The sequence below is a fragment of the Phytophthora cinnamomi genome (assembly GCF_018691715.1).
Source record: "Phytophthora cinnamomi strain GKB4 chromosome Unknown Contig104, whole genome shotgun sequence".
NCBI classification, from domain to species: Eukaryota; Oomycota; class Peronosporomycetes; order Peronosporales; family Peronosporaceae; genus Phytophthora; species Phytophthora cinnamomi.
In genome coordinates, this window is record NW_027151037.1 from 480,429 (window position 1) to 492,732 (window position 12,304).

Here is a 12,304-nt window from a genome sequence, read left to right on the forward strand (position 1 = left end):
GTCGAAGTTATTTTTTATATAAACTTCCCACGGAGTTCCCAGAGGAAAGAACACACGTGATCATGGGGGACTTTAATGTCCCAATTGACTCAACGATGGATGAACGCATCCCATATTCGCACGACATTGGTCATCAAGAATTAATCAGATGGCAAACGAGATTAGGTGCTATTGATGCAAGGGGAAATTGGTATCCAGATCGACGTGAATTTACCGGCCCCGGAAACGCAAACAGAAAAGATTGGCAGCATGTCGTCGGGCCAACAGCAGCACCAGAATCCACCAGTGGGTAGGCAGCAACAACAACAAGTGGTGGCGAGCGGAGGCGCGGGTGGCAGAACGACTACGAGGCGAGTTTGTGGCTCCAAGCCGCCGAAATACAACAACGAGGGAGGATTCGACCTCTATCACGCGCAGATCGAAGGATACTTGCGCCAGCACGAGTGCCGGGATGTTGTAGACGGAAATGGCGTACCTGCTGACCCAAACAATCAACAGTGGGCGGAACGGAACCAGTTTGCACGATGCGCGCTACTGTTCAGCATGCTCCCTAAGGACTCCAAGAAGGTGTGTAAGATGGCTAATGCGCGCGAGATGTGGCGGTCGTTTGAGCAGGACAGGGCCAAACGTGCGTACGCTAGTGAGATCCGACTACGCGGTAAGCTGTACACCACGAAGTTTAAGACGGGTGAAGACATGGAGAAATACTTGGAGAAGCTTGAAGACATGAGGCGTCAATTGACTAATATGAATGCAGCTATTGCCGATGAAGAAATGTCAAGGATCGTCCTGCAAGGAGCAATGGATTCTCATCGCAATGTTGTTCGACTCTTCAACCATAATGCTGGAGGAAATGCGCCGGATTTGACCACCGTAGTTAACACTCTGCTCGGCGAGGCAGAGACGGACAAGGCGTGTGCCGTAAATGCTACGAAGAATGAAGGAACCACGAAGTTAATGGTGCAGACACCTGTCACACAGAACCCGAAAAGCAAATTCAAGAAGAAAGGAGGTAGCGGTAAGAAGGTGACTCAAGAGAATCGGAAGTGTTTCTTTTGTAAGAAGAAGGGTCATCTCCGTGCAGACTGCTATGGATGGAAGGCGTTGCAGAAGAAAGAGCAGAGCTTTGATCAGGCTGGCAGTAGTGATAAGCCAACCCCATTGAAGATGGTGTGGAGCGGTGAACTTGGTGATTCCAATAATCCGCCCGTACCAATACGCATGGTTCGGGGCCAGAGTGACATTCGATGCACAACTGATCGGGTCCATGATTGGATGCTGGACAGTGGTGCAGGTGCACATGTTTGTGTGAATGAGGGCTCATTTGTGAAGATGAATCGAAATCCTTTGCTAACACTGGACTGGAAAGGAGGCGTGAAAGTCAATGAAAACTCGGGATTGATTCAACTGCTCTTGAGTGGAGTGATTCTTGAGCTACCGGAGGCTCGTTATGCACCCGATGGTGCGGTCAACCTCATTAGCCAGCGGTTGCTGGAGCGTACAGGATGGAGGCCATCATATTCAGACACAGACGATGAGCAACAACGTATGAAGAACTTTGATAAGGACGGAGTTCGGCTTGAGTTCACGAAGAAGCCAGACGGTTTCTATTGGATGACAGCGAGTCCTATTCTGGAAACTGCGTTGACGGTGTGTCGAGCAGTGGAGACGCTGGAAGACAATATCGTCATGAAATGGAACTTGAAACTTGCCCATTTGAACGAAGCTGCAATGAAGCAAATGGTGAGAGAGGGCATGACTGCAATGAAGCAAATGGTGAGAGAGGGCATGACCGATGGCATGGGTGGACTTACACTGCATGACTTCAAGAAGACACCTCTCAAATGCATTGCGTGCCAAGAAGCAAAGGCGAAGCGAATGTCTTTCAAACGCCAACAAGGAAAACGTGCTAAAGAGTGCGGAGCATGCATCATGTCGGATGTTTGCCACGTCGGTATCACAACTCCTGGTGGAGCAAAGTATTTTCAACTGATCCAAGATGAGGCATCGCGGTTCAAGTGGGTATTTCTGATTGCGAAGAAGGGTGATGCGAAGGACAACGTGCTTGACTTACTTCGGCAATTGAAGAAGGACTTCAAGATAAAGTTGTTCAGATCAGATCAAGGAGGGGAGTTTATAAACACCAAATTGGAGATGTTCTTTCGTGAAGAAAGAATCCGAGTACTACCCACTAACGCGTACACGCCCGAGGAGAACTGCTTGGTGGAGAAGCTGAATGGGAAATTAATGAGCAAAGTTCGTGCGTTTAGTGAAGCTGCAAATTTGCCCGAGTGTTTGTGGGGTGAGGTCCTGCACTATGTTGTCCACGTCGACAACATGAGTGCCACGAAAGCATTAGGTGATGTGACTCCATACCAGAGGTTGTGGGGTCAAAAGCCAGACATGAAGAACCTTAAGGTATGTGGCTGTGTGGCCTACTACCACATACCGAAAGCGAAACGAAACAACAAGCTGGAAATGAGAGCAAAACCAGCGATTTCCCTTGGCATGGCTGAGTCAGTTTATGGCTATCAATTGCTAGATCTGGAGTCAGGGGATATTTTGGAGCGAAGGTCGGTTAATTTTCGTGAAGATGTGGCTGTCGGCGGCAGCTACGTTGAACATCTCTTAGCCAGACGGTATTATGGCAAGCGGACGATCGTGCCAAGGGAAGTTCCCTACGTTTTGCTTCCAGTGAAGCACGTCGCCATCCGTGATGGAGAGAAGCAACAACAATCCACGATGGAAGAAACTAAGGAGGAAGATGAAGATACAAACTCCGCAATTGATGATGATGATATGAGTAGCAGTGACGAGAGTGATTGGGAAATTGTCGAAACCATGAACGAAGGATCGAATCACGGTGGAGCCTGTTCCGGAGCTGAGTGCCGAGTTAATGCACCTGCCGCTGCGACGGCTGATTCATCCATGAATCCGAATCCACCAGGCTTTCGATCAAGTGGGAGCATTACTACAAGTGTAACCAACACACCGAGCACTGGTGTTGCAACCGGAAGCACTGGTTCCGCAACTGGAGGCGGTTCGGCGTCATTTCGAAGTGGTTTCGCGCCAATTCGCCGGGGAGCTGCAGCAGCCTCGGCGAACCCAACATCGGCTGCAACTCCACGTCGATCCGGACGCCAACGCCGACCCTGCAGCCGGTACGATCCCAATACATGGCTCATGACGTTGACACTCATGCAGTGCATGTTGATTGGTGTGGTAAACGAGATTTTGAACCCTACTTCGAGGAAGGAAACTTTGCAGTCTGAACACGCAAAAGACGGGCAGCTTGCGATGGATGCAGAATATGAAGCGCTTATGGATAACATGACTTGGGAACTCGTGCCTAGACCGAAACCAAGCAAAAGGAAACGACGTGCAAATATCTTAACGTACTGGTCGCGAAACGAAATGAACGTGGAGAAGCGGATAGATTAAAAGCCAGACTAGCTATACGAGGCTTCATGCAGAGTTTGGTATTGACTACCTCGCCACTTACTCACCAGTAGTTCGAATTGAATCGGTACGGATAGTACTGTTGGTGGCGATGTTCCTGAAGCTTGACTGCGTACACGTTGATTTCGTTACCGCGTTCCTGAATGGAGAACTCACGGATGTCACCATCTACATGGAGCAACCGGAAGGGTACGAGGATGGCACAGACCGAGTATGCCGACTCCGAAAGGGACTCTATGGTCTAAAACAGGCATCCAAAATATGGAACGACACTCTACACAAGGTCCTTGTAAAGCTGGGCTTCACGCAGTGCACACATGATGCTGGAGTATACTGGAGACGACGGTATGGTCGTGTAGTGTATCTGACTGTGTACGTTGATGACATTGTCGTAGCTGGTACACCTGAAGACATTAATGGAGTAGTCTGAGGACTGGCGTCTCACTTCAAACTGAAGAATCTTGGTCGAGTGAGACACTTACTTGGCATGGAGGTGAAGTATTTACCAGGTCGCATGTTGAGCCTATGTCAGCGAGCATACATCGAACGACTGGCACAAAATTTTTGGCAAATGTCAGATCCGTGCGATCACCACAGTTTCATCATGAGAAGACAACCAAGATTGAGACTGATGACACGAAGGTCAACGACCCGGACTTGCCGTACCGGGAGATCGTGGGGTCGTTGCAGTACTGGTTGCTTGCACACGCCCCGATCTAGCAAATGCAGCAAGGACACTGGGTCGATACATGAACTCGTATACTGTGGAGAATTACCGAGCTGCACAACGTGTAGTGCGCTACGCGCTTGCAACACAAGACAAGGGACTGGTGTATCGAGTGACGCCAGAGTACCCGACACTGGACGCGTTCGCGGACGCAGACCACCAGTCGTGCCCGGAGACAAGCAGATCCGTTACCGGTTACCTGCTTCGCATGCATGGGAATGTGTGGATGTGGAAGAGTCATCGTCAGTGACGAGTGACAGAAGACACATGTAGCTCTGAGCTAGTTGCTTGCTGTGAATGCTGCAAGATGGTTGTGTGGGCACGCGAGTTGGTGATGGAACTGGGATTTGGTGACCCTTATCCTCAAGTACCAGTCTACTGTGACAACCAGGGCACAATTGCGGTGGTGGCGAACAATGGCAACACATCAAGAATTCGGCACATGGCTAAGCACGCACGATCCATCAATGAATATGTCGATGAACAAGTGCTGGAAGTGATGTATGTACCAAGCGCTGAGAATCTCGCGGATGTGTTCACCAATGCTTTGGGTCCAGCGGAGTTCGAGCGGCAGAGAAGCGGCCTGAACATCGAGGATGTGACGACAGCCTGGGCAAAGGTCGAAGCCACTGTGGAACCAGTGAAGTCGCACACTTCCAGCAGCGCTGGTGTGGACGTTGACATGGAAGAGTCGCACGCTTCCAGCAGCACCGAAATGGACATTGACATGGAAGAATGTTAGCGCCATGCGCTGGAAGCGGGATCGAAGGCTGCCGATCGCGCACTGCATATTGCATATGCCCTGCTTGCTCAACCTGGATATCTGACACGGAATGAAGTGGGAGTACGAGACTTCAACGGTGAAGTGGCTCACAGACAGAGAGTTGAAGTTGAGCCGTTGAGGTTAGTCATTCCAGTAAGAAATCGTTAAGAATAAGTAGTGAAAGTTTGGTTGGTTGTGACTATGAGGGAGAAGGGCAGATTCAAGAAATACTCCGCGGAGATTTCCAGGATGGATCATGTGCCGCCCTTGTCCACTTGGTGTGGGCCGGAGTGGTCACTGTCAACCGTAAGGGGGTTTTGGTTGAGGCCTTCCCCGATGCAACACAACCTAACACTGCTCGCTTTTGAACTTTCATCCTCCCACACAAGTGTTCTCGCTACGCTCGATTACAACCTCGACCTCTAGTGCTGACGAGAGCAAGCATCACTCGTAAGATCACTCTCAAAACTGCTTGCACTGGCGAGATTCACTGCCACAACGGTGGAGCCCACTCCAAGCGCTCCACACCTAAGAGAGCCGTATGAGCGGATATGCTATTAAGATCCTACGCGCTGGGCGAAAGGTTGATGCTGAGGCAATTGGAGTGGGAGTGCTTGTGCCAAGATGGCGAGCAGGTGGTATGATGTCTACATGAATCCTATCAACTACGTTTATATACCCAGGCAGCCCGCTGTTTTACTTGAGAAGTGCATGCATGGCCCTTACGGGGTCTCGTTCGCGAGCTGCTCGGGGAAACGGCGGTGCAGCCACCGACAGAGGTAGGCGAAGACCTCATCCCGCTCTGGGTCTTCGAAGACGCTGTGGAAGACGCCGTCAAACACCTTGAACTCCTTGTCCGCATTGGCGAGCGTGTTGAAGAACTTGCGGGTCACGCCCTGGTCAGCGATGTGGTCCTCCGAGCCCACGAGGAACAGCACCTGGAGCGCGCAGAAGCCGCTGCCGGCCTGCTGGGTGCTCTTGTCCTTGGTGAGCCGGTGCATGGCGCTGAGCGTCTGTTGCATGGTTCGCGCCGTGATGTCGCTCTTGGTAGCCAGCGCGTCAGCTTTGAAGTCCTCGAGCGTTCCAGGGTCTCTCCAGAGCAGCTCGTAGTCCACGCCCGGCACGAGCCGCACGCGCGGCAGCAAGAGCGCCAGCGGCTGGATGAAGGCGGCCTGCACCTTCCACAGCGTCGACATCTCCATGCCCACCGTCGGTCCGGCCCAGAACGCGGCGTGGAACTTGTGGCGCCCAGAGAGCACTACGTGCAGCCCGACAAGCGAGCCGAAGGACGTGCCGGAGATGACGAGCGGCGGCGCGGCGTGGCCGGTCTGCGGGAAGATGGCGCCCTTGGCGAAGGCCACGAACACGTCGGTGTCCTCCACGAGCTGGCGGAAGCTGCGCACGTGGCCACGAGTCTTGTGGCCGTCGCAGTCGCTGGCGCCGTGGTTCACCAGGTCGTACGTAATGACGCCGAAGCCCTCCTCGCACAGGCGCTCGTACAGCGGGATGTAGCGCCGGCAGTGGTCGCCCGCGCCGTGCAGGTACAGCACCACGCCGCGCAGCGTGCGCGCGGACGGCGGGTAGAGCGAGAAGTAGAAAAGCATCTGGCCGCGCAGGTTCTGGAAGCGGCCCTCGAAGTGGCGCAGGCCCGGCGGCACGTGCACGCCGAAGGAGCTGCTGCTGACAGAGCCGCTGGACGACGACGGCGACGCCCTTGACGTCCACGATGCGCTCGACATGGCCCGTGTCTCACTTGGCAGCACGGACTCTAGCGACTGCCGCTGACAGGCAGCGCGCAACAGGGGAAGTGGTGGCCCACTCTGGACGCCGGAAGCGCGAGTGGTTCAGTTCAAGTCGCGCGGCGCGTTCTCCGCCGTCTTTCGCAGAGACTCAACGAATGGAAGCCCGGAATGAGGCGCTGGATGCTCCGCGCGCTCAGGCAAATCGCCCCACCATCGCGCAGCAGGCAGGCTCGCTCTCTGCACGAGCCATGGTCGTCGCGGCGTCGCCGAGATTAGTCAGGCGCGGAGGACGGCAGCGTGTGCTGTATCCGGATAAGCGTCCCCAGCTTTCGCGCCGTCCCGGGTGGGGCGCAGTGCTTCCGACGTCGGCGGCGTCGGGCTGCACAGTGTACAGGGAGTTCGCGTGCCATGAGCATGCAACCTGCCCCGGCGGGAGGTCCGTGGGAAAGCATCGGTCGTGTTCACCGCGAAACACGACGTTGTTGACACCAAAGTCTCCGCTGGAAGATCATCACTTCAATCTTATGCGCCCGCCACGCTGCTTGTTACTCACCAGAGTTCGTCAAGACCCCCGGACAGCTGCAGAGAGAAGGGAAGCTCACTTACACAGTGACGTGGAGCCTGGGGCCCAACTTGGGCTGGCATGGCCGAGCCGTGGCTTGCCTGGATGCATTTGCTGTCACCGCCGCTCTGAGCACGCTGCCGCCAAGAAGCTGCGTCTTATGCGGCATACGCCTCCTCTCCAGGCAGCTCCTTCCAAGCGCAACGCGACGACGGCGTTGCTGTAGACCGTGCTCTCCAGCAACATCTTCGAGGTCGGAGCTTCGGCTCGTTTGCTGCGCTTCATGTCCCCGGTGGAGCGTCTCCGGTGCTGCTTCCTGGTCATCAGTTTGCAATCGTCCGGTCGAGCGGCAGGAGCGATGAACGCCTCGGTCACCGACACGCAGTCGCCAACCTACAGCTCGTACACGGTGCTGGTGCCGCCGGCGCTGCAGCACTTCGAGGGGCGCTTCGCCAACGCGCGCAACCAGCTCCTATTCTACTTCGCGCTCTTCCCGCCGGACACTCGGCCGCTGCATGGTGTCGTGCTCTTCCTGCACGGCTCGGGTGACCACTGCCGACGCTACATCTTCCTCTACGAGCATCTGTGCGAGGCTGGTTACGGAGTCATCGCCTACGACATGGTCAACCACGGCGCGAGCCACTGCGACTCGTCCAAGACGCGCGGACACATCCGCAGCTTCCGGCACCTCGTGGAGGACACGAACGCCTTCATCACATTCGCCAAGCAGAGCCTTTTCCCTCAAGTCAAGGCTCTCCGGCACGGCTCGAATACTGTCTCCCACCGCTCGGCGAGCGGCATGGGCTACACGCTGCCGCTCATCATTTCAGGGGTTTCGTTCGGAGCGCTGCTAGGCATGCACACGGTACTGTCGGGTTGCCACGAGTATCAGGCTGCGTTTTGGGGCGGCGCCACCGTCGGGATGGAGATGTCGACGGCGTGGAAGCTGCAAGCCACGGTCATCCAGGCGCTGTCGCTGCTCGTGCCAAAGGTGCGCCTGGTTGCCCCGTTGGACTACGAGATGCTGTGGAGGGATCCCGGGTATTTGGAAGACTTTAAAGCGGACGCTCTGGCGACCACGGACGATCTTACGGCCAGGACCATGCAGCAGACCATGACCGCAATGAACAGACTCATGCGAGACAAGCGGATCGAGCAACCAGACAGCGAGTTCTGTAGGCTGCGCATGCTCTTCCTCACGGGCTCCGAGGACCACATCGCCGATCAAGGGATTACACGGCAGTTCTTCAGCCGGCTGGCCAACATCGACAAGGAGTTCGAAGTGTTCGACGGCGTGTTTCACTGCGTCTTTGAAGACCCGGAGCGAGACGCAGTGGTGGCCTACGTGCTGCGGTGGCTGCACCGAGGTCGTGACTGCCAGGCATGAGATAAGGTAGCATCCAACACTAGCACTGCATGACGCAGAATTATGAATCAAACACCAGCGATAAGCTACCAGAGGAAAACTTGTGCTGGATCATTTACAGCTTGTGACCCCTCAAGTCCACACTGGTTGCCGGTCAAAACGCATGCGACGAGCCAGTGGACGGGATGTTACATGTACTTCGTGCGTCCACATGCTAGTGTGGACTTGACACCCACCATGCTGCCACAGCTAACGAGTCCGCCCATGTGCGCGTTGGTCGTTGGTCCGGCGATCCCTAGCCAACGGTCCCCCGGCGCCAGGCTGGCCCTTGCACCGTGCAAGTTGCACGTGTAGAGGCGACGATGGCCCGCTCAAATCTCGATCGGTGCAAGACCAGCGGGATCCTCCGCATCGAAACGATTTGGAGCCTCCCGCGAGATCGGCCGGCGTGGCGACTGCGCTGACAACTTGATGGTTGTCCGTATGCTTGCCCGGTTGACTCAGTGCCGAAGCCACGGCGGGTGCCATACATCAGCGACCCATTGCTCCGGCTCCGTCCTAACCTCCTAGCAATTCGCTACATGTACTGCAATCCTATACATGTACTTGTATGAATTTGCTTGGTACTTGGCCATTTTCATTGAAGTAAACCACACATCCTACAAAAACCTGCACAACAGCGGATTTCGGTGAGGCAAGGATCAAGTTGAAGTCGTTGCTGTCGGCGATACAGTGTGTACACTGGCCCGGACACTGCCAACTCCGGACAGCGCCGTGTTCCCAGGCCTTCAAGCGGGGACAGCATACATCCGGGGCCAGTCAAATCGCTCGCGCCACTGGGGAGCTGGAGCTGCGCGCTCATGACTGGCATCCGCCCATCGTTGCGCCTGATCTCGCGCACGTGTAGCCGGGTCTTCGCGTGGCATTGGCGACCACTGCATCCCCTTGTGGTGATCGCCCGCCGCCAGCTCGAGAGGATACAGTACAAGCGGCACCGACTGAGCTCGGGGACTGGAGCGCCATTCTCGAAAACATGGTCAACTGCAGAGGCCAACCGGCTCCGTCGGTGCGGCGGAGCGACACGCTCAACAATCGGCCAACGGAGACCGTGCGGCGGGCGACACTGCATAAGCTGTGGCTGGCGAGGCGCCCCACCATGGAGAAGCTCGAGCCGGGCCCCGGGCCGGCGTCGGTTGTGGCCATGGCGCTGGCAGCAGCGACGCCCGACGATCTGTCATCGCCCGAGACGTCCAAGTCGGCGTCGGCATCCTCGTCAATGGGGAGCTCTCGACTGCACCACATTCCGCCCTACCTCCGGCCCTACGAGGGCAGGTTCCAGAACCGCCGGGCGCAGTCGCTCTACTATTTCGCGCTGTTCCCACCGGAGCAGATGCCCATGAGAGGCGTCGTCCTCTGTCTGCATGGCATCGGAGACCACTGCCGGCGCTACATCCCGCTGTACGAGCGACTGTGCGAAGAGGGCTTCGGTGTGCTGTCGTACGACCTGCTCAACCACGGGGCCAGCGACATGGACTCGCGCAACACTCGGGCGCACATCGACAACTTTCGGTTCCTGGTGGACGACACCAATGCGTTCGTCACGTTCGCGAAGAAATCCATCTACCCGGACGCGCTCCGCTATTGGCGAGAGCACCACCACCCTCACCACCCGCACGGACGACTCAAAGGCTGCGTCGTGGCCCCAGAACTCCCACTCGTGATTGCAGGCACCTCGCTCGGGTCCCTCGTCGGCCTCCACACGGTGCTCACCGGACGACACAAATTCCACGCAGCGGTGTGGGCGTCGCCGACTATCGGCGTGACCTGGACGCCGCTCTTGTGGGCGGAGTCGAAGCTCGCTGTCCCGCTCGCGATGCTATTCCCCAAGGCCAAGATCGTCCCTGCGGTACAGCACGAGCTGCTGTGTCGAGACCCGGCGTTTCTCAAGGACTTCAGGGCGGACCCGCTGACCAGCACGGACATGCTGACCCCTCGCACTGAGCACGAGTCGCTGCAGGCCATGAGTCGACTGCAGGAAGACAAGCGCGTCTCGAACCCGGACAGCGCGTTCTGCGCCTTGCCGATGCTTTTCCTCGCGGGCTCGGACGACGGGATCGCCGACCAGCAGGCCGCGATCAAGTTTTTCGCGTCGATGGGGAACTCGGACAAGGAGTTCAAGTTGTTTGACGGCCTCTTCCACCTCGTGTATGACGACCCGGAGAAGGAGGACGTGCTCCGGTACCTCGCGCAGTGGCTACGACGCCGGTTCCCAGTCGAGACGCGCGATTCTGGGAGCTAGGAAGCAAATGCCACACTGCAGCGGACTCATCTCTAAAGTAGCAACAGTACAATAGCAACATCCGCGTTTCCAGCCAAATTCTCTTTCGTCAATGCCCCCCCCCCCCCCCCCCCCCCCCCTGAATGCTTGGCAGCAGCTTGACAAGGAAGGTCTCGAGTGACTTGTGACTCGAGTGGGGTCAGAAATATGTTGGCAAGCAATGTAGAGCTCAAGTACTCAGCATTGACTATTCACAAGCTCAAAACGACAAGGAAGCTACAAGATTCACCCCAAAGTTCTACACGCAACAGGAAACAGTCGTGACGGTCAAAGTAGACTGGACACGTGCATCATTATGGAGTCGCATTGCAGACCGTGATGATCACGACCAGGGATCCCGATAGCGCTTTACAATACAAAACTGAAGTTGATCCGTCGCGCAGCGGGTAGGAGCATATTGTAGTGTACCATCGAGGAGACCTGGCGGCGCTGGTCAGCAGAGGCGAGAGCAAGAGGCGAAGCAGGCTGCACAGAAGAAGACAGGTGGCGACGCTGCGGTTGATGAGCTCGCGCTGGATAAGCTCTCGCTGGAGTAGAGGAGGGAGACGCCACCAGCGCGAGAGCGGCCGCGCACCAGCGGCGACAGATCTCCTCGCCAAGAGCGGGGGCGTCGTCAGCCGCCCGCGAAGGACACGAAAGCGCCGAGAGCTGCTGCTGATGACTCGACGGGCTTCGTGGTAACGTGTGGTCTTGATTTTGATGGTGAACTCAACAACTTCGACCTGGACCGCGACAGTGATAATTGTAGCGATACCGCAGATTCCGTGACAGAGGAAGTATGTAGCGCAGATCCAGCACAAGGAGCGAGATCAGTAGAATGAGCTGTGGATCTCAGCTGTATAGAATAAGATACACATACAAACCGTGCCTTCTTGTATTCTAGTGATACTGCATCTACCTCGGCGTCGCACTGTACCCTGTGAACTGGCGCACCCTAGTACAAACGTGGTGAGTCGCAGTTGACTTTGTACGCAGCAGTCTCAACTTGAGACTCTCTAGACTCCCGTCGCTTTCCCCAAACTTCGTCCTTCACTTCAAGTGGCCGGTGAACAGGTACGGGACCCAACCTCTCGGTGTGGTTGGCCCAGGCTTTGCATTGCGAGAGTTGCGACTCCCACAACGTGTAAAAGACCTCGATCGGAGTCCATGGGAGATGGTATCGGTACGCGTTCTGTAGCACAGTACCGATATTGAAGGGTTTGCCATTCGACTGCCCGGCACAACAGGATCGGCAACGCGTTCCTGACCAAAAGACCTTCCCGTGGCGAGGTTCGTGCGGCGAACTCCAGAACTCGAGGAATTACTTTGAAGCACATGTACAGGATTTCACAACATCTACTCAACAAA

The 12,304-nt window shown here is 56.0% G+C and overlaps 4 protein-coding genes across 4 annotated transcripts; 3 read left to right on the forward strand and 1 right to left on the reverse strand.

Annotated features, from left to right (window-relative positions):
• Nucleotides 1-249: 249 nt before the first annotated feature.
• On the forward strand, nucleotides 250-4,928 carry IUM83_05975 (Integrase, catalytic core protein; the record flags this gene model as incomplete). Its single annotated transcript, XM_067930142.1, has 2 exons — nucleotides 250-2,418; nucleotides 4,494-4,928. 2 exons carry the CDS (start codon nucleotides 250-252, stop codon nucleotides 4,926-4,928), a joined length of 2,604 nt encoding a protein of 867 aa, XP_067782564.1.
• Nucleotides 4,929-5,671: 743 nt separating this feature from the next.
• IUM83_05976 (Phospholipase YtpA) lies at nucleotides 5,672-6,688 on the reverse strand (the record flags this gene model as incomplete). The annotated part of the gene is made up of 1 exon (XM_067930143.1): nucleotides 5,672-6,688. The coding sequence occupies one exon, from the start codon at nucleotides 6,686-6,688 to the stop codon at nucleotides 5,672-5,674; it is 1,017 nt and encodes a 338-aa protein (XP_067782593.1).
• A 923-nt stretch (nucleotides 6,689-7,611) lies between these two features.
• Nucleotides 7,612-8,640, forward strand: IUM83_05977 (Phospholipase YtpA; the record flags this gene model as incomplete). The annotated part of the gene is made up of 1 exon (XM_067930144.1): nucleotides 7,612-8,640. The coding sequence occupies one exon, from the start codon at nucleotides 7,612-7,614 to the stop codon at nucleotides 8,638-8,640; it is 1,029 nt and encodes a 342-aa protein (XP_067782744.1).
• A 1,012-nt stretch (nucleotides 8,641-9,652) lies between these two features.
• IUM83_05978 (Phospholipase YtpA) lies at nucleotides 9,653-10,918 on the forward strand (the record flags this gene model as incomplete). The annotated part of the gene is made up of 1 exon (XM_067930145.1): nucleotides 9,653-10,918. The coding sequence occupies one exon, from the start codon at nucleotides 9,653-9,655 to the stop codon at nucleotides 10,916-10,918; it is 1,266 nt and encodes a 421-aa protein (XP_067782599.1).
• Nucleotides 10,919-12,304: the final 1,386 nt, after the last annotated feature.